Below are 19659 nucleotides of genomic sequence, written 5' to 3'. Positions count from 1 at the left end.
CAAAAAAAAAAAGTGTAAAAAACAAACCTAATCCTTGACCCTCAGTTTGAAAGTCCAAAGAATGAACCAGAATACCTCCCCTCCTTATGAAAGAAAGCATCAAAATACCTTCCCCTTTTTATGAAAGAAATAACATGAAATTAGCATGCGTGTTTTTTGCTTGGAAGAAAATGTTCGATCCCTGACTCCTCGGTATATAAAAGATAGATTCAGAAAACCTCAACGACTTCTCGGTAGTTCTTCCAGTCGGTTAGTCTCCTCGTCTTCTTCAAAGAGGCATGAGTATTTTAGCTAGTCGAGGAATATTGCCGCTTCTTTCTAGTTTCACTTTTCGGATCAGGTACCCTTCCTGTTCGACTACTTTTAGGGATAAAATTATGGGCTGAGTGACATATACCTTTAAGAGTTGGAAAAAATATGATGCCCTGTCCAATATTGCTGCCCTGGGCAGTGGCCCAGTTTGCCCTGCCCTTGGGCCGGCCCTGTTGATATGACACATAATAATAATAGTAGTAGCATAAGTAATATTGTAATAGTATGTAACTATGTGTAACTAACTAAGAATCATGTCGTATTTGTAAAATAATGCCTATGAAAGGATCGTTGATCCTTAAGAAATAGAACGGAATTATATGAAATAAGTTTACTATTAAATTTATTTGTTAAAATTTTTAACTTCTGAATAGCAAGCTCTCATGTTCAATCTCTTGCTCTCATACACCCTCTTAGTTAACACCCTTTACTTTCCATTTGTGATCAAAGTGTCCAAAAAATTCAATCCATTGGCAATAAGATCTATCAGTCACCACGCTCTATTCCTCAACTCCATATCTCCTCTCAAACCTTATTGCATCATCTTTTTGACATTCAAGCTTGTAGAATTTTACCTGCGGTCAAAAACCACTATGACCACTAAAGTCAATTTCAAACCGCCATCACAACTTCTTTGCCACCACCAATATTCAGGTCAACTGAAACTCAAGATTTTGACTTTTTTCTATAATAACATGTATAACAATGTACTTTCTCATAATATATTAGTTTACATTATTTTTCATCTATTGTGCCTGATAGTGCTTATTCTTTAACTTACAAACAATGATATTTCCTTTTTCTATAAAACGTATCAGACAACCAAATCTTTGACTTTAAAAACAACTGAATAGAGATGTGATTAAAATATCCTTTCATCAAATCATTCTATCAATAATACACAGCTTACAAATTACCAAACCGTACAAGATTATCTATTTTAACCACATGTGTGTTACAACTTACCAATTGGAGTTTTAACATTCTATTTCCACTAAGAATACACACAATATCAACAACAAACAATACATGATACATCCACACAGCTAAACCCTAACTAATTATATCAACAAAACACATCATCTCAAATTAACATTTTACCCTACACAAATCACAACCACACAACAACCCCCTTCTTCCCTCTCAAACATTTGCCCCTATTTTCGAAACTTGCGATAACGCATTATCATACTGTTTAACATTTCCTCTCTCAGCATTAAGCAACTGTTCTTCTTCATTCTCTTCTTCAGTACTAAGACACGGAGGAATGAAGGATCTGAATACACGATCCATATTTGGAGTTTCCTTTAACTCATGGCTCACGACTTCAAGTGCTGAGGACTCAAAAAACCTGTAAAATTTCTTGCTACAAACGAACGCGAAGATGATAGACATTATCGGAAGTGGGAAGATGACTGGGGTGAAGTAGAACTGCTTTACTCCAAAGTAACCCACCATTGTGAGTTGGAACAGTAGTAATGAGGACACGATGCGCACGTGGATGTGTGGCCACATCTTCCCGTAGCTTTCGTAGGATGGAACATAGACATTGAGTACCTGAAAGATCACGATATGACAACGCACTTTTAAGCTACGATATGACAACGCACTTTTAAGCTTAATAAATCACAGCTTAATTTTGACCGGTTTCCTAAACGATGTAGGAAACCGGTCAACTCTTTGTACATCCTACAAATACTAGGATGTACAAAGAGTTTAGTCACCACGATGTGACTATTGAAAAAATAAGTTACCTGATTCCGGAAGACTAGCCATCCTAGTCCAAAGTATATTGCCCCAAATGGAATAATTAGAGGAGCAATGACTGAATAACAGATAACAATCGTGAGAATTAGCATGTCATTAGGAATTTTTGTTGCATATCCAAGATTTCCTGGAATCCATGCTTCTTTTATATCTGATTCAGTCTTGCAAAGATATTTCCTCTTCAAATGGAATACAATCAACGGAATTATTCTCGATAATTCCAGCCCATAACCAACAAAAAACCTAAATTTTAACATAAAAAATAAATCAATATAAATTCTTAGTTACAATCTGTTATGTTCTGTAGGAACTTTAACTTACTTGAGAGCCACGAAAGTGAGAAAGAAAGTAGCGTTGCCAGGAAGACTTGTTGCCAGCTTGTCAACTATGGAGTCAGGCTTTTCCTGGATATCCTTAAACGAATCGAAAAGGGTCCCACCAATCGTAACACCTATAAAAACATTAAGCACCGAAAAGTAAAAATATTTCCCCGACGCCGCCCTCTCCGCGTGACTCACAGTCGGAATCCCCTCCGCCTTCGACAAAAACAAGAGAAATTTCGGAAGCAAAGCGAGGAAAATAATAAGCGCAAGTTGTGGAAGATACGCCCCCAAAACTGTTCTAATCATATCCTGATCAAGAATCGGCTTCAAAAACGGAAGCAATTTCTTCAAATTAGGTAATGTCGTAAAAGCCGAAATCAATCCAATTGGAATCATGTAAAAACAAATCGTCAAGAATACGATGAAATACACAACGTATTGTCGGATCTCCCGTGCGTAAAACGATTTCGATAAATTCGTCCATAAAATTTGTCGGGGCTCCGGCGCGTTTAAAACCGTCCACGTGTCAACCATCCGATCATGCACGCTTTGAGCCGCCGCAGCCGCCGTTATTCTATTAGTGAAGAACACCACCGCCGCCGCTTGTTGCTTCTCTTTCACCGTTTCTTTCTGCGCCGCCTCAAGCTTCGGGGTCAATTCGGTAATTTTCTCATTGTAGTATTCAATCGAATCCACCTTTTTACCCATGAGCCCAAGGAACCCGATTTTGTGGGTCGGAGTCGGAGCTTCCGGGTTCATCTCTTTTATGGTTTCGGCTCGGGTGAGTTTTTTCTTACATAATTGTAATTCTTCGTGGATTTTGTTGGCTTGTTTGTTTTCAGTTACTATAAGTGATTTGTAGAAGGTATCGGGGTAGATTGTTTTGAAGTATGTGTCGACTTGTTCTTGTCGAGAAAGATCTTCCGATGATTTTGGAATGTCGCGGACTAAAATGGCGAATTGTTCGGCTTTTACTTCCGGTGACATTAATGCGGCGGCGCGTAGATCGGATACATGTTTGTATGCTTTCCATAAAAGGAAATATGTAACGAACGATACCCAATAGCAAGCTAATACGAATGCCCATAATCGCGATCCGTGTTCCTAAAAGAAACAAGTGACGGAGTTTAATAATAGAAAGTTACTTGGAACATCACATCAATAAATGTATATATTCAATATTCCAGAAATAAAATAACCAATTATTTAACTACTTATGTTATTTTATTAAAAAGATAATACTAGTTACAATGTTATTTCTTACCTTCTAAAATATCTTAGCTTACGATAAAACATAACAAGTAAATTCCAAAATTAGTCGCTTGGTATATCACAATTGAAAAAAAAAAAAAAAAAAAAAAACTCAAACTACATCAATTTACTCTAAAGTAAAAGTAACATACCTGTGAAAAATATTTCTTAATTTTTTGATATTTCTTGATTTCTAAAATATTTAATACAAATATCATCTATAATATTTGATTATTCTAGAGCTCTTTATATAATTTTTTTTGTTTTTATGTTAGATATATGAGATTTACTAACTTTGAGATGTGCCATCGAAAGCTTGTCTAGATCGTTGAAAGCATTTTTCCCAGTAGAATCGACGACTCGGGCGATTTTTTCAGTGGTGGCAAGCGGCAAACATAGTGGTAGCAATACAATACCTGATAGAACAAATATCCCAAATGCTGAAAAAAAAAAAAAAAAAAAAAAGATAATTGATTAGCCTCTAAATTTGGTGTTTGACATGAATCAGTGTTTATTTTTGGGGTTAGAGTTTTGATTCGGAATATATTCCTACAATTTTTTATGTTTTGAACTAATCCAAAACGTGAACATGCTTTAAATCAGATTAAATTATTCTAAAAGTTGTTAACGAGTGAGCAAAAAAAATCCAACTGAGATTCAAAATCATGAGAGAGAGAGAGAGAGAGAGAGAGAGAGAGAGAGAGAGAGATGGCTAACCAGTGCCCAAGAAGACGAAGTAAACAGCAGAATCAACACCAGACAGGGCGATAACATCATTTTCAGAAGAAGAAAAAGCTTCACGGATCCAAGAAAACGGATTACGCGTCTTCGATCTGCTTCCCTCCCATGGATCCATACCTTTAAGGATCCGATTCGGGTAATAAACAACAGTGTTCCCTGGTTTCGTGCACAACCAGCCGAACAAAATCATCAGAATCACGAAGATGAGGAACGAAGTAGTCAAGGAAGTAATAAACGAACTCAAATCCATCGCTCTCCTTCTCTAAAATCACAAATCTTCTCTTCTGTATCACTCTCTACGAACACAAAGTTATCGATTTCATTCGAATCTGTTTGAGCAAATTAAAGGGTAGTTGAAGAATAATAGTTACCGTTGGATAAGGGAAAGTGAAGCAAGGTGTAGGTTAAATAGAGTATACGTAAAGGTGAGGGCCTCAATGGGTACACTGTACAGAGGTGCAATCATGGCTGTTTTCGCATTGATGGTGGGAACTCAAAATATCAATGTCCTCCGCTTCCCCCTTGCTATAAAATAAAAACTTCGTCGGCAGCATCACATGTTACAAAAATAGGCATTGCAAATTAGGACCTTAATTTTTATCCATTTGCAAACTATAGAAATATAATAATCTTATTTAATTGTTTTTTTATAGACATAATTAACTAAAATAGCAATGAGAAAATATTAATTTTTTATTGAAGTGGATAATAGACAAATTGAAACATGTTTTTGTATAAAAAATAATAATATCTTATTTTCTTTTTTATTTATCCTCTTACTTATATAAATAATAACATATGAAATCTATTATCCACCAGTTATCTTTTATAATCTTCTCTCTTAATTTTTATATTTTTATTTTGATGTAGTAAGCATAAAGATGAATATTAACAAAAAGTAGCACAATATTTGTTTTTTCTTTTTTAAATAAAGTGTTTAAAAATTATAATAAATTTTATTTTTATTTTCAAAATATGTTACGGCGATAATGACCATTTCTTACAAATAAGGTATTTTAAAAAAGAAAGTTATAATTTGTTATAGGTTGCAAATGAGTCACAGCTATTCAAGATCGACTAGCTAAAGTTTGACCTGATATCGATTTTAACTGAGTCTAAACCGAATTCAAATTTAATATTATGTTTGTTTATTAAACTAGCTTGAGCTCAAGTATGTCTTACTAAGCTCGATTACGACCATGAACTTAAACAAGTCTACATATAATAATAAAAAAATATTTTTATTTTTATATATTAAAATTAGCAATTATTTAATAAATATCATTTTAGGGAATTAGGATATGTTGTATACGAGCCTAGGCCGAACATGTATAAATTTTTACAAACCAATCTCAAGCTTCATATCATAAGGATCGAAACGAGCCGAACTTGAGCCTATTCACGCTCGCGATCGGCTCAATTTGTTTGCACCCCAATATATATTGTCTTTTTTTTTTAATTTAATGAAATTTTTATAACACTTTATGATGTCGTTATAATTTTTTAGTTCATAGTTTGATAATCACATATTTCTTTACTTTTTTTATAGCATTTGTTTGTTATAAAAAAATACATAATTAGACAAAATTAAAAAAAAAATGGTTCATGTGGTTGACAAAATCGACCAACTTTCGTCCTTATGACAAATTTTGGCATAGATGCTCCATATGGTTTCAAAATCTTGCAAATACGATCATTTTGACTATATGTATTAACTTTTTCAGTTAAGTCTCTTATAAAATGGCTCATTTTCCCCGTCTGTCATGCCATAGGGGCCATTTATGTTTTCGGACGCATATTATTAAATGCATCATATCTGACACGTACTGTGATCCCATATATATTATGTCAGAAGATTGTCCAGAACACTCATTTTGTACTCTGTTTCGGACATCGTTTCAGATTTTGCCGTTTCAAACTACTCCAACTTCGAAAAATGTTTTCTATCGGTGAAGAGACCCAATATTTGTAGGTATATGTCGGTTCTTTGTATGATTATATGTGATTATATATTCAAAATAAGGTTGAAGTGTTTTTTGATCATACAAAAAACACTTCAACCTTATTTTGAATATATAATCATACAAAAAAATGGCATATACATGCAAAATGTTTGAAATCTTAATTGGTAGAAAACATTTTTATAAGTTAGAGTAGCCCATAAGGGACAAGTCTGAAACATAGTACGTAATGGGTGTTTTGTACGTTGGGCCACAATATCAAGTCAGATCCGACACATATAATAATACGGTCAGGAATGTATGTAATCCGGACTAAATGATTATTTTTCAAAAAAAATAATAATAATTTAAAGTGATTATTTAAAAATGCAATACAAAAGTTGTTCGATTACTCAATTTCCATATAAAAAATGGAAAACGTAAAAAAAATTAAAAATGTATTCGAACAAAATATATATAAAAAAAATATTAATAAATGTATTCAAATAAAACGTCAAAACATAGTAATAATTGTACAAAAAAATTAAAAAATATAAGCGAAAAGATATAAAAAAAATATATTCGGAAAAAACGTCAAAAAAATCTAATTCAAACAAATTAAATAATTAAATAAAAAAAATAGGAGATATTAGACAAAATTACATCAATGCTCATTGTGGCATGAACAAATTACATAAACGGTCTCTTGTCAGGAAGGGTAAATGTCTCATTTTATAAGGGACTTAACTGAAAAAAGTCAATACCGTTAGCTAAAAAGATTGTCTTTGCAAAAAAACAAAATAAAATAAAATAAAAATAAACCAGAGGGACCATATATGCAAAATATTCGTTATAAGGACTATAGTTAGAGCTGATAAAAATCGATCCAAACCACCAACTAAACCCGAACACAACCCAAAATCAACAGGCTGGGTTGAGATTTTCAACTCACTTAAGTTAAATTGGTTAACCCGTCTAACTGATTTAATTAAATAGGTTGAGTCGGGTAAAAACTATCAACCATTTTTCAGCACACTAACCCATTTAACTTTAATTTATATTTAATTAAATAATTATTTAAATATTATCATGTATTAATCTAAGTATTAGTTTATAAATTATAATGTTCGTATTATTATTAATGTTTAAAAAACATGGAATTCTAATTTCTATTTTTTTCTTGGCATCGACAACACTATCCATCCTCCAAAATCACTTAGAAATTACATATCTTAAATGTTATGGAAATTGACATTGTAGCACAACGAACTTTTGCTTTGTCTCAGATTGATCACTAACTTTTTTTTTGTGCAATAAACTCTTAATGTATTATTTTACCTGTTCAATAAGGTAATTAACCAATTTCATTCCGGTTTCCCGGTTGCATTTAGTCTATGTGTCATTTTTGTATTTTTTTAAAAATAGAAAATTAAAGTAACAAAAATGAGGCTTTTCCTTTCATTTTTTTTTTTGAATAAAAATCCCCTATCAAGTCGATCTCCTTCTCCATTCCCAGTACTAACCCTAGCCGATAACTCCTTTACCAACAATCAACGACGCCTTTCTTTTCAACCTTCTCCAACAACTCCTTCACGAACCATGTCTGGCGCCTTTCATCGCAACCATCTACGTCCACTACTACAAAAATATCCTTTAATGACACGAAATGTGTGTCGTAAAGCCATAGATGACATACAAATGTCTGTCAAAGAAGACCTTGTCATAAAGGAAGACGACACACATTTGCATATCCTAACCTTACGGCGCACATTTACGACACACACTCTGGACACACATTGCGTGTCAAGAAAGTCATTATCATAAAGGAAGATGACACATATTTTTGCATGTCATAATTTTAAGTGTTTTAAAAAATTATTTTTTTTATAGATTTACTACTTTTCCAATTAAATGACAATTAATGTACAATAATATAAAGAACATATCATACAAAAAAAAATGATCCATTTCATAGTATATAAGGTCAAATATACATAATCATTCTATTTCTAAATAAATATAATACATTTATATTAATGGGCTTTCCCTAACTATATAATATGGTAGTACTATCATACAATTAAGTTGCATATTTTTAGTGTTTTGTCTAGTGTTGAGCCTGATGATGAGGTAAATGCCCAAACTGAAGTGGTTCAGCTCCTTTCTAGAATTTCTCATTTTCCTTTGTGCATAAAAAACGAAAGTTAGAGCAAAAAGAGAAAAAAAATGAAAAAATGACTATCTTTTTTTTTTTTTTTTATGCACAACCAACCCAACAAGTGAGTATGTGAGTTTCATACATCCAATTAAAATACTTATCTTCTTAAAATCATGTATAAGGTATATAATATATAATACTAATATCTTAAAAGAATAAAACTTACCTTAAAAGCATTACTTTTCTCACTGTCAATAACAAGGAAAAGTGGTCTTCTTTTAAATGGAGTACATACAACATGCAACATCTGAATGCATAACAAACACTGGCTTAAAGCTTTCAGACATGAACTAATTTACAAATTTTACATAACAAAAAATGCAAAAAAGATAAGATGTAAAAATGTGACCTGGAGCATATATATATAGAGTAGGAGAAGTCAATCAGGAGGAAGCTCCTCAAACACAGCAGCCAAAACCTGTCACCAAGAACAAAAAACAAATTCACATTTTTAACTTGTAATTACCACAAACAAAAATCATAAATCAATAGTAAAAAGTAAGACTGCCCTTGGAGCATCATCACCGGCAAACCCACCTATAGAGTTAACAAAGAATCAAACCAACTAGATCTAGATACAACAAAGGCAGGAAATTGATCTAATTCAAGAAAGCATAATATTTTTCTGATAAATGTAAGAAATAGAAATGTCACAAACAAGGGGCTTAATATCCTCAGTGTCAGCCATTTTCTATAAGACAGTACCAAAAACATGAAAAAGAAGTTAGCATCAAAGTCTTCCTCCCAATATTATTCAAGGATTTTTGTTCTCATCCAAAAAACATGCAGAGATATTCTACAATGCTAACATACACGGTGAAATGAAATGTAAGTAATTTAAACGTATCATAAATCACCAACCTAAAGATCAAATAGCTAAACGTGATAAATGCAACCCAAATCAATATGAATGCATGAAAAAATCTGAGTTCTTCCTATTCGAAATAACACTCACACTACATCCGACATAAAATTTAAAGCGCATATCCATAGAAGTCAAAACAGATAAAACAACAAAACAGAAATTTGAGGGTAAAATAAAGGAAATCCAACAATACAACATGTTCATCACACAAAAGCAACTGATAGACCTATAAATACGTCTTTCTTCATGGTTGCAGAAATCGCTAATCGGCCGCTAATCGGTGGACTAGCGATTAGGGATTAATCGGCTAGACGGGGATTAATCGGGGACCATTAATTATTAAGAAAATTATTCAAAATTTTATAAATCTAATTTTAATCCTACAAAAAAACTAATTAATCGGCGATTAGGTCCGATTAGAGCCGATTAGGGCCGAATTTGACCTGCATTGACCAAACCCGATTAGGTCTGATTAAGTTCGATTAGGCCAGATTAATTCCGACTTTGACTTGTATTGACCAAACCCGATTATAGTGACCAATTAGCAATAAATCTCATCGGTGGAGGTCCGATTAGCGATTAATCGGCCAATTAGGCCGATTTCTGCAACACTGCTTTCTTCTAATGAATGTGAATGGATTCAGATCGAAAACTTAAAGGCAACAAAATTAAAAGAAAAACAAAGAGATTCAAGCAGAAACAACTAAATCTTCGAATATTCCATGAATCCTTATGAGTGTGAACTGATTCAGATCGGGAACTCGAAGCAACAAAATGACTATAAAAACGAAGAAATTCAAGCTAAAACCGAATTCATGATAGCGACAACTAACCTTTGACTTGATATCTTGCTGCTAACCAAAAACTTTTTTCTTGTAACAAGAAATTGATGAACATGTGGTTGTTGAGCTGCTTGTAGTTGTAGTGGCCTATTGGAAGAATTTATCCAAGTCACAAACACTATCCATCAAAAAGATCTTCTAGTGTATAGAAGAGAGATTTAGGGTTGTAGTGGTCGACTGCGAGAGGGATTTAGGGTTTCCTTCGGTTACCCCCATCACATCTTCGAAAATCTTCATATGATGGAAGACAGAGACGAGAGAAAACCTGACAGAGGAGGAGAGACGAGAAGGTGGAGGTGTCGATTAGGAGTCGTTGAACTGGTAGCTTCGATTGACGAGGATATATCCTTCTTTATGGCATGGTTGATGAGTCGTAATTGTCGATCGGTGCTACAATTGAGATGATGGCGCATGAATAGAGAGAAAGAGTAGGGTTTTGAGAGATTTGAGAGGAGAATCTCTCCAAACAGGCAATTTACATTGTTGTTTACGAAGGGAGGTATTAGAAGGGGTGGGGACTTAAATTCTTTGGGGGAAGCCGACAAACGATGGTGAAGCCGACATATCTAGGTTATGAATCGTGTTGAAAGATTTGTGAAACATCAGATGAAGTTTTTCTAGGGTTTGTGAGGGTTGGAGGTGGTTGAAGACTAAGGGCAGTGTTTTTAATTTTTTGGGATTTTATTTCCCCCACTATTAAAAAAACATAACGCGCGTCCATGAAAAAAATTATAAAACAACAGTTTTACATGACACACATTTAAGATAAGGGCCCTCCGTGTTTGTAATTTTTTTTGTTGGACACTAATTTAGGGCACGCACAAATGCGTGTCCTCTATCCTTCAAACTTTAGAAAGCTGATATTATTTTTAGGACATGCAAAAAATATGTATTGTAAATTAATGTGTGTCATTGTTCGCGTTTCATTAAAAGGATGTTTTCTAGTAGTGGGCGTGTTTGTGTTTGCTTATAGTATTGTGCTCACCACTGTAGCTCTCTCGCTTCACTTAAATCGAGTTGTCCCTTCCATCGACAAAGATCTGTGAGAGGGAAGGGGGAACCACCGTGGTAGGATTTGGTCCCTGAAAGAAAAGGGAGGTGGTTAGGGAAGAATTTTTGCTCATAAGTACAAACGATCTTTTTCATAGCTTAAAGAATATCTGAAATTAAAGTGTGTGAAGTGCATTCACAAACCAGATTCATCAAGTATTGAAGATCACAAAAAGTTATAGAAAGTGAAGTGTGAGAATTTCGAGAATCCTGGTGTTTGGTATTGTCGATCTTCCTCTCGACTCCATGTATTCCGGTGATCCCTCTAGTATTCAATTCATCTAATGTTCTTTAGCTAGATTTTTTTTTAAGTTTTGAACTTCATCTTTTTCAGATTTGATGTTTATTTTGGTGTGTTCATCTGATGCACTTTTTATTCTGGATTTTTTTGAAGCTCTGAACGTCATTTATATCTTCATATTTTTCTAGACTTGGTGTGTTCATGATGGGTCTTTGCAAGATTTTCCCTTTTAGTATATCTTATTATCGAGGTTGTTGATATTTATTGTTTTGGTTTCATGTTATCTTTAGTGTGTAAGGTCTATATTTTGGTGATAGAGGCTGAAACTGGAGAAGGAAAAGAGAATCTGTAGAGGGAGACGTCGGGAGAGACTTGGAGTCCAAATAACTTTGGACAGGAAGGTTGGCTGCTTACCTGAAAGAAACAATTTTCCTTATCGATACAGAGCTTGAAGCAAATTGTCATACAATTGTTGTTTATGGATGGTTCTCTAGTAATCTGTTTTTGTATTCAATTCATCTAATGTTCTTTTTTCTGGATTTTATTAAAGCTTTGAGCTTCATCTCTTTATTCATTTGTTTATGAATTTAGTATTTATTTTGGTGTGTTCATGATGAGTTGGAGGAAGATGAATAGTGGTAGTGCTGGGAGGTAGATAATGGGTGGGATGTAAGAAGGTGGTGGGAGGTGGATGATGGTGGTGCCGGTGGTGGGAAGTAGGAGGTGGATGGTGGCGCTGGTGGAAATTGGTTTACATGAAGATGGAAGGTGCTTTGATTAAAATGGAATATGATTTGATAAGAATAATAATAGAAAAATATTAATAAAAAAAATATAAAAAAATCCATGTTGAGCCCATGTCAGCACCACATAGGCAAGTGTTGGTGACTCAAATGTAACACATCACGCCTTGTAAACTTAGTAATCGGACAACCCCTTTATTTGTTTCATAATGGTGTAATTGACAGGTAATTTGAAAGTTGAGAGACTAATTGCGCAAAGAAAAAAGTCTTCAATGACCAATCCGGTAGAAAGCCAAAACTTCATTGTGGTATAATGTTAATTTCCCTTAATGTTATTTGAAAATTTTCTTTGTATATGTGAATCTCGATTGTGTTTTTGTCATACATTGAAATTTTATTTAAGTATATAACTAATTTATGTGGCGTAATCTTTAGTTAATTGATTAATTTATTTCTATTTTAAATTGGTCAACCCAAGTTTAACCCATTTATTTAAAAGATTGGGTTGAAAACTACATAAAGTTAAGCCAGTGACAACCCATTTATCTGAAAGTTTTGGATTGGGTTGGAAATATTTCCCATTTAAATAAACAGATTGAGTTCAACCAAATTAATAAATGGGTTAAACCTGAACCCAACACAGGTCGACCCATTGTCAACTCTAACTATAGTTGGTTGATTTTGTCAACCACAAGGACCATTTATGTATTTTTGTATTAAATTTATTAATTTTATAATCACGATTACATATCACTTTTAAGACAAAATTATTATTGTTAAACAATGAATGATGTAATATAATTTGATTTTGTGCTTGAAAGATGTCGATATTGATATTTTGTGCATTAAGTTATTAAACTTACAAATTACATGCCAATTAAGTCACTTTCGTTAGTTTTTAACGGATCTTCAGTTACTTAGCCTATGTTGTTGGCTCACTTGTACCGCTATGACAACATCATATTTTGTTCTTTGGAAAAATGTCTCGTAACACAATCAATTACTATTATTTATCCGATTTGGCCACTAAACTATTTTTGTGTGCAATATATCATTAAATTACAAACTACTTGTTAATTTAGTCATTTTTGTAAAATTTTAACGGATTCTCGGTTACCGAGCCTACATGTCAATTAAGTCACTTTCATTAATTTTGTTAATTTTTAACAAATCTCAGGTTACCGAGCCACACCATTAATCATCCACCATTTTTTATACTTTTTCAATTTAATTTATATTATTAAACAAAAATATGGGTCACACATTCAACCCATCTCTCTACCTCTCTCACATATTAAGACCATACTCCGAAAATGTTCAAAATCAATTTTTGTAAAAATGATTTCTACAAATAGGAACCTAGGTCTGATAATCAGATTAGGGCATGAACATCGACATTGAGTGAAATCAGGTTCTAGCTTACAACTTTAACGCTGATGATGTCGGAGTTGAATCGTCCTTATGGCCGCTGAATCGGAATCGAAATCAATGCGTACAAAGGTATATGTGAAGGGTGGTGGTGTGCTGCTAGAAAAGGGAGAAGAGAGAAAGACGCCTTCGTTCGTGTACCACTCAGATACAACCAAATTAAATAGGAAAGTGGTGTTTGTCCGACTCCTATTGAAGGTCTCATTCATGAGAAAGAGAAGAATGTTAGGATTATGTTGGTGATGTATGCTCTAATTAATGTTACTAAAAAAGTGTAAATATATATAGAAAATAAAAAAATAATGAAAAAAAAAGAGAAAAATATCACTGTATCACTATTGTCATTCACTAGTACATAAGTTATCTAATAACATTTTTCTTTTTTTAGGCGTTTACTTGTGAAAACCGCCTTATTAAATGTCTATAGCATTAAAAAAATAAAAGAACTGCATTAAAAAAGCACCAAAAAAGATCATATGGTACATTTGTTAGTGCGGTTCAAAAAGAATAGCATTAAAAATGATTTTTTGGTGCGAATTGTTGTGAATGCATCTTTAAATTACGATTTTTTGATGCTCTATATTATATGTAGAAGGCCTCGAGATATATGTTTGGTATTAAAATAGTTTAGTGATCAAATCGCATAAATCACTAGTACATTTTATGACAGACATGATAAAATAAAAATAGAAAATCACTATCATGATAAAATGTATTAAAGAAACAAACGAACCTTGAATATGTAAGAAGGCTATATCTAAACGAACAATTAGACCTAATTTTATGTTGGATGTAGATAAAAATTCGAAATATTATCCCGGCATCATCAATGGCAATAAAAAACTGATGTAGAATTAATGGACTCTCTATTAAAATACGTTGGACCACAAATCCTAAAATAATACAGGATAAAGTCTTCAAAATTTTCCATGCAAAATTCAATGAGACCTCTCACTCTCGTCCTAACTTTTTATTAGCTCGAAATTGAAACATTTTGGTTTTGTGGAATGAAAAGGCACCTGGACCCATGGTTTCAAATCCATTTCATCAAAAAGGTTGTGGGAGTATTTAAATGAGGCTTTGAAAGATTTGTAAAGGAATTCGAGAAATTAATTGGATTACAAAGTGAGAGAGATTTGAGAATGTTGTAATCCTTAAAGAACAAAGGACATTCATTAAAGAAATATACATTATAAACGAGCCACTTATGGTGAACAAAGTTTGCAGTTCGGTCGATATACCCCATTACAAAACCATGATTGTTGAAGTTGACTATGAAAAAACGTTAAACACTTTAAATTCGTACATTCTTAGTTCACTTATGTCATAAATGGCTTTGGTTCTTTGCGGAGAAAGTGAATTTTTGGATATGTCGGGTCATCTTAGTCGCTAATTCTAGTTAATGGGATTCCAACTCAAGAGTTTTTCGTTTCAAGAAGGGTTCATCAAACGAGTCCATTTTCCTTTTCTCGTTTCATATTTTCCATGGAAAATATAAATAGCGCAAGGTTAAGCTAGAGGCCTTGAAGATCAACACATTATATGAAATTGTATCCTCCAAAGGATGGGCCGATAATCCCTCACCTACTATTTGTCGATGTTGTTATTTTCTTGGATGAGTGTTGTCATCAATCATGACAATGTTATTTTTTCAATCAATATTATTAAGGTGCTTTTCATTTGGCCTTTGATCTTAAGGAAAATCTCTCTTAAGCAAATAATCAAGGGTTTGATTAAGGTTGAAAGTGGAGAATCATATTCGTTCCTATGTTGAAGAACTTAAGGCAAACATTAAAAACAATGGCTTGTATATCGATGTGTACTCTTGGATTTGAAAGGAACACAATATGGCATATTCTCATATAACTTGTTAGGGGGATTATAAAGGATCGATACTTTTTAAAAAGTTGGATGGTGATAAGACATTATACAATAACTAGATCTAATAAAAAATAAATTTCTTCATGTATATATCTCTCTTTATATATACATCCCTATCTGATCTAAATAAAAAAGACATTGATATTGACCAACTCTCATGTCCTCTATGTAACATAGTTGTTGAAGATCTTGACCATCTCTTCCTCCGGTGTATGTTTGTTGCCTTTATTTGGTCTTAGGCATCAAACTAGTGGTATCCGATATTGTCTTTTTCATTGAGATTGAGGGTTTAAGTCTCCTAGTGATGTAGGTGGAATTAATGAGTAGTTTAAGAGTAAAATAGATTTTCCGTTTAAAAAAAAAAGGTCTCAGGCCTTCGACATGTGCAGGTTATCACATTGGCAATTGAAAACGATGATGATCCGTACACAATATTTTTTAGCAAATATAACAATTTAGTAACTTAGTGGTATATTCGGAAAGCCGTAAATGATTCGATTTTCAAGAGAACACTCCTTCTGACACCGAAATTAGACTAGGGGGAGTGAAATGTGGTAAGAACCAATGTGGTATGTTTTATCGTAGTGAACGCGGCCCCTCCTATACGGTTTGGGGTATGCAGTTTGGGTTGTGTGGAAAAATGAGGAAATGCTCATCTCTCTCTCTCTCTCTCTCTCTCTCTCTCTCTCTCTCTCTCTCCTCTCTCCTCTTTTTATGGTATATCATTCCTTCTGTGTGGTATTGAAGTGTGACAAAATGACAAAGTGTGGCATCACTCTCTCCAACCATAGGCTACCTATCCAAGTATCACTCTAATCATCACTGCACATATGGATCTAATATAAAGTCATGAGACCCGGTTTAAATTAACATTCTTGTCATTATCCACCCTAAATCGTTTTTTTATCTTCTGGCTAACTTTCATTGATTAATAGTATCTAAGAAATATTTTCCTACATATCTTCCTATATTTTTTCCTACATATCTTCTCACTTACTAGATCAAAATAAATGTTAAAATCAAGGGAATGGATTAAGAAATTGTGCTACTATATGAATCCCCCCTTACTTATATAAAAAATCAAACACTATGGGTAGATACACTCACTCACTCACATAGGATGTACAACAAACAATTTTTGGAATACTTGGAATACGTATAAATTTTATCTTTACCTTTAAGAGAAAAAAAATTAATGGATTTTACATATTGTTATTTTATATGAATAAAAAGAAAGTATAGAACGATATTTAATTTTTCTTATTATATACTCATATGTACGAAAAATTCTAAGTATCATTTCTTAACCAAAACTTTATATCTGCGTATAACTACACGTCTTATACTTCAACATAAATATTGAATCACAAGAGTTGGCTTTATAAATACAACTAGACGATGATATATCATATATGTAACTTATGTTTACGACTAAATTAATATAAACATTAATCAGTAAAAAATGAAACTTTTGCAAAAAATTCTTCGTATTAGAAGAGATTTGTTTGTTTGTTTGTTTTTTTTCTAAACAGCAAAATATATTGAATAAAGCAAAACCAGCCGTGGCTGGAATAGTACAGAACCAAATCAGAAATGATAAAAAAAAAAACAAAAACAAAACATAATGAAGCTAAAGCAGAAGAGGTTTGTAAAAGTAAATTTAGAAATTAAATATCAACTTACTACAAAATCAAAAACACATTTAAAAGATCTACCGTTAAAGATACTTAAATTATAGTAGACAGAGATAAAAGCAAAAGAAAATTTTTAAAAGTGTCAAAACTAATAATTAAAGTCATTTTTAACAAAAAGATAAATAAATTAAATATATATATTAGAAGTTAGTAAGAAAACCTTATTTTAAATTTATTTTTTTCTTAAAAGAGAGTAGACGAAAGGAGTTGTGGTGGGGTAGCGTAATCCAAAGTTTACGAATGAAAACAAGCTGTCTGTATTCGTGATGCCAAAAGAGGAAGGGGAAACGGAGCTTACGCGTAGCCGACACGTGGTAGGGAAGAGAGTGACCCACGCCTAGTCACCATCGAGTGGACATTTGTTGGCCACGTAAGTTTTGGCTTTTTCTTTTTTTATTCTTGTTTTTTTCTTTATCTTTTGTGTACTTTTAGTTTCTTCCTGGTTCTACACACTCGATTATTCGTACTACTTGCATTGCAACCTTTAGAAATGTAAACACAACTTAGATAGCAAGAGTTAATTTTCAACTCGATGCCAAAAAAAATGGCATCAAATATGATATAAAGTAGTTCTAAATTAATATCACTTGTTATATTAAAATGGTTGGTTGATAATAAATTATTAAATAAGATTTTATATTATTTTTTCATTATAACAAATTTAGTTCTAAAGATTCAATTTTTATAATTTATTAGTTTAATTTAGATTTATCTAATTTTAGCTTATTATTTGTATAGAAATAGTGTATTTATATTATTTATCGCTCAGATAACCTAATATTAATTTATGGCATATATATTATAGTATAGTGATAAATAATCGGTGTGGTTTCGAATAACGGCATATTTGGTTTGTAGCTCTTTTTTAACTCAAATTATTCTTATATATATCTTTTTTGTTTTATTCCTGACCAACTTAAATATACTATTTTGCCTTTAATAGTATTTTTTAATATTTTAATAATCTATTATTTATCCTAAGAATTAAGCCCACCCAACATCCCTACAACCCAACCATATATGAATGACCTCAAGTCAGAATCCTGTATTCATCGACATCATATTTTAAGCAGGAAATTGCAAAAGTTATATAAGTCTTAAACTTCAACCAAATTTTTTCTTTTAAAATAATAAGTAAATCATAATATTTTCATAAAATAAATTAACGTTTTAAATCATTCCAAAACATCATCGAGTCATAGTGTAAAAATGTATCGAATTTCATAACCGCGAAAGTCTATAGAAAACAATACTAATGTAGGTGTCGTACAGTCAAGCTGTAGTCTTTTCTCGATCAGAAGAACTACCTGAAAAACATTAAATCGACAACTATAACCATAGAGTTTAGTGAGTTCCTCAAAATACCAAATACAACAATATATATATACAATACATACACACGAATAGAGGCTATCGGCTCTAGTGTCAATCCACCAGACAATGACTAATGACTCTAGTGCACATCTAGTCATGACGACTAACAACTCTAGTGCATGTCTAGTCGTCTCATTTGTTAACGAATCTAGTGCACATCTAACATGAACGCGTGTAATCTAGGCTCTCGGCTTTAGTGTCGATCCACCATCAACTCCCCAAACATAACAAATATCACACAAACAATCAATAGAACAATCAACAAGTAAAGACTATACTAGCCTACCTGCATAATCAACATACCACAATACATCTACATCCAAGCATATAAAGGACATATACGATAACACATTGTATAGCGAAATAACGCACCTGGACATGAAGCTAAAGAATCAAAGCTACACGCTCGAATATTGTCACACCTAGCATTTTTGCTAGGAAATTCTATTCTCATGTAATCATTTAACTATCGAAAGACATATAATCTAAGTGAATATCATGCTCTATGCTCATTCAAATACATCTCATGTGTTCAAATAAGGATTGGAAACCCTAGAAATCCCGGTTCAAGTTCATTAGGGACTAGGATTCTCTTATTGGGCCTGAAGGACCAATAAATCTTAAACTTGACTACTTTGGGCCTAAAAATCATAATTAGGTTCTAATTGGACCCAATTCATAAATCTATAACATTTTGGGCCATGATGGGCCATAAATGATTTAATTACCCCTAATGGGCCCTAAACCCATTTCTTTTACCATTTTGGGCCGTGAGCCTCCTTAAGAGCCCAATGGGCCGAAAAATAATCTTTGGGCTTCATAAATTTGAACAAGATCAAAAATGGGCCAAATTACTTCATCCTAATCTCTCTTAAGCCCAATTCTCGGCCCACTATGCTTATTAAACAAAAAAAAATGAAAAATTAGGAAATTTGTGCATTTGACACATAATTGTTGCATGGTGGATTTCCATGCAACATCACCTCACA

The 19659-nt window shown here is 32.9% G+C and overlaps 1 protein-coding gene across 1 annotated transcript; it reads right to left on the bottom strand.

Moving 5' to 3' along the window:
- Positions 1 to 1225: 1225 nt before the first annotated feature.
- On the bottom strand, positions 1226 to 4904 carry LOC111880638 (CSC1-like protein ERD4). The gene is made up of 5 exons (XM_023877061.3): positions 4371 to 4904; positions 3948 to 4093; positions 2401 to 3506; positions 2067 to 2322; positions 1226 to 1869 (listed from the first exon to the last, which is right to left on the bottom strand). Exons 1-5 carry the CDS (start codon positions 4642 to 4644, stop codon positions 1456 to 1458), a joined length of 2196 nt encoding a protein of 731 aa, XP_023732829.1. The 5' UTR covers positions 4645 to 4904; the 3' UTR covers positions 1226 to 1455.
- Between the last annotated feature and the right edge of the window lie 14755 nt (positions 4905 to 19659).

The sequence above is a fragment of the Lactuca sativa genome, chromosome 7 (genome assembly GCF_002870075.4).
Source record: "Lactuca sativa cultivar Salinas chromosome 7, Lsat_Salinas_v11, whole genome shotgun sequence".
Taxonomy (NCBI): Eukaryota; Viridiplantae; Streptophyta; class Magnoliopsida; order Asterales; family Asteraceae; genus Lactuca; species Lactuca sativa.
The sequence above is the reverse complement of the archived record's forward strand: the minus strand, read 5'-3'. Positions and strand labels throughout refer to the sequence as shown.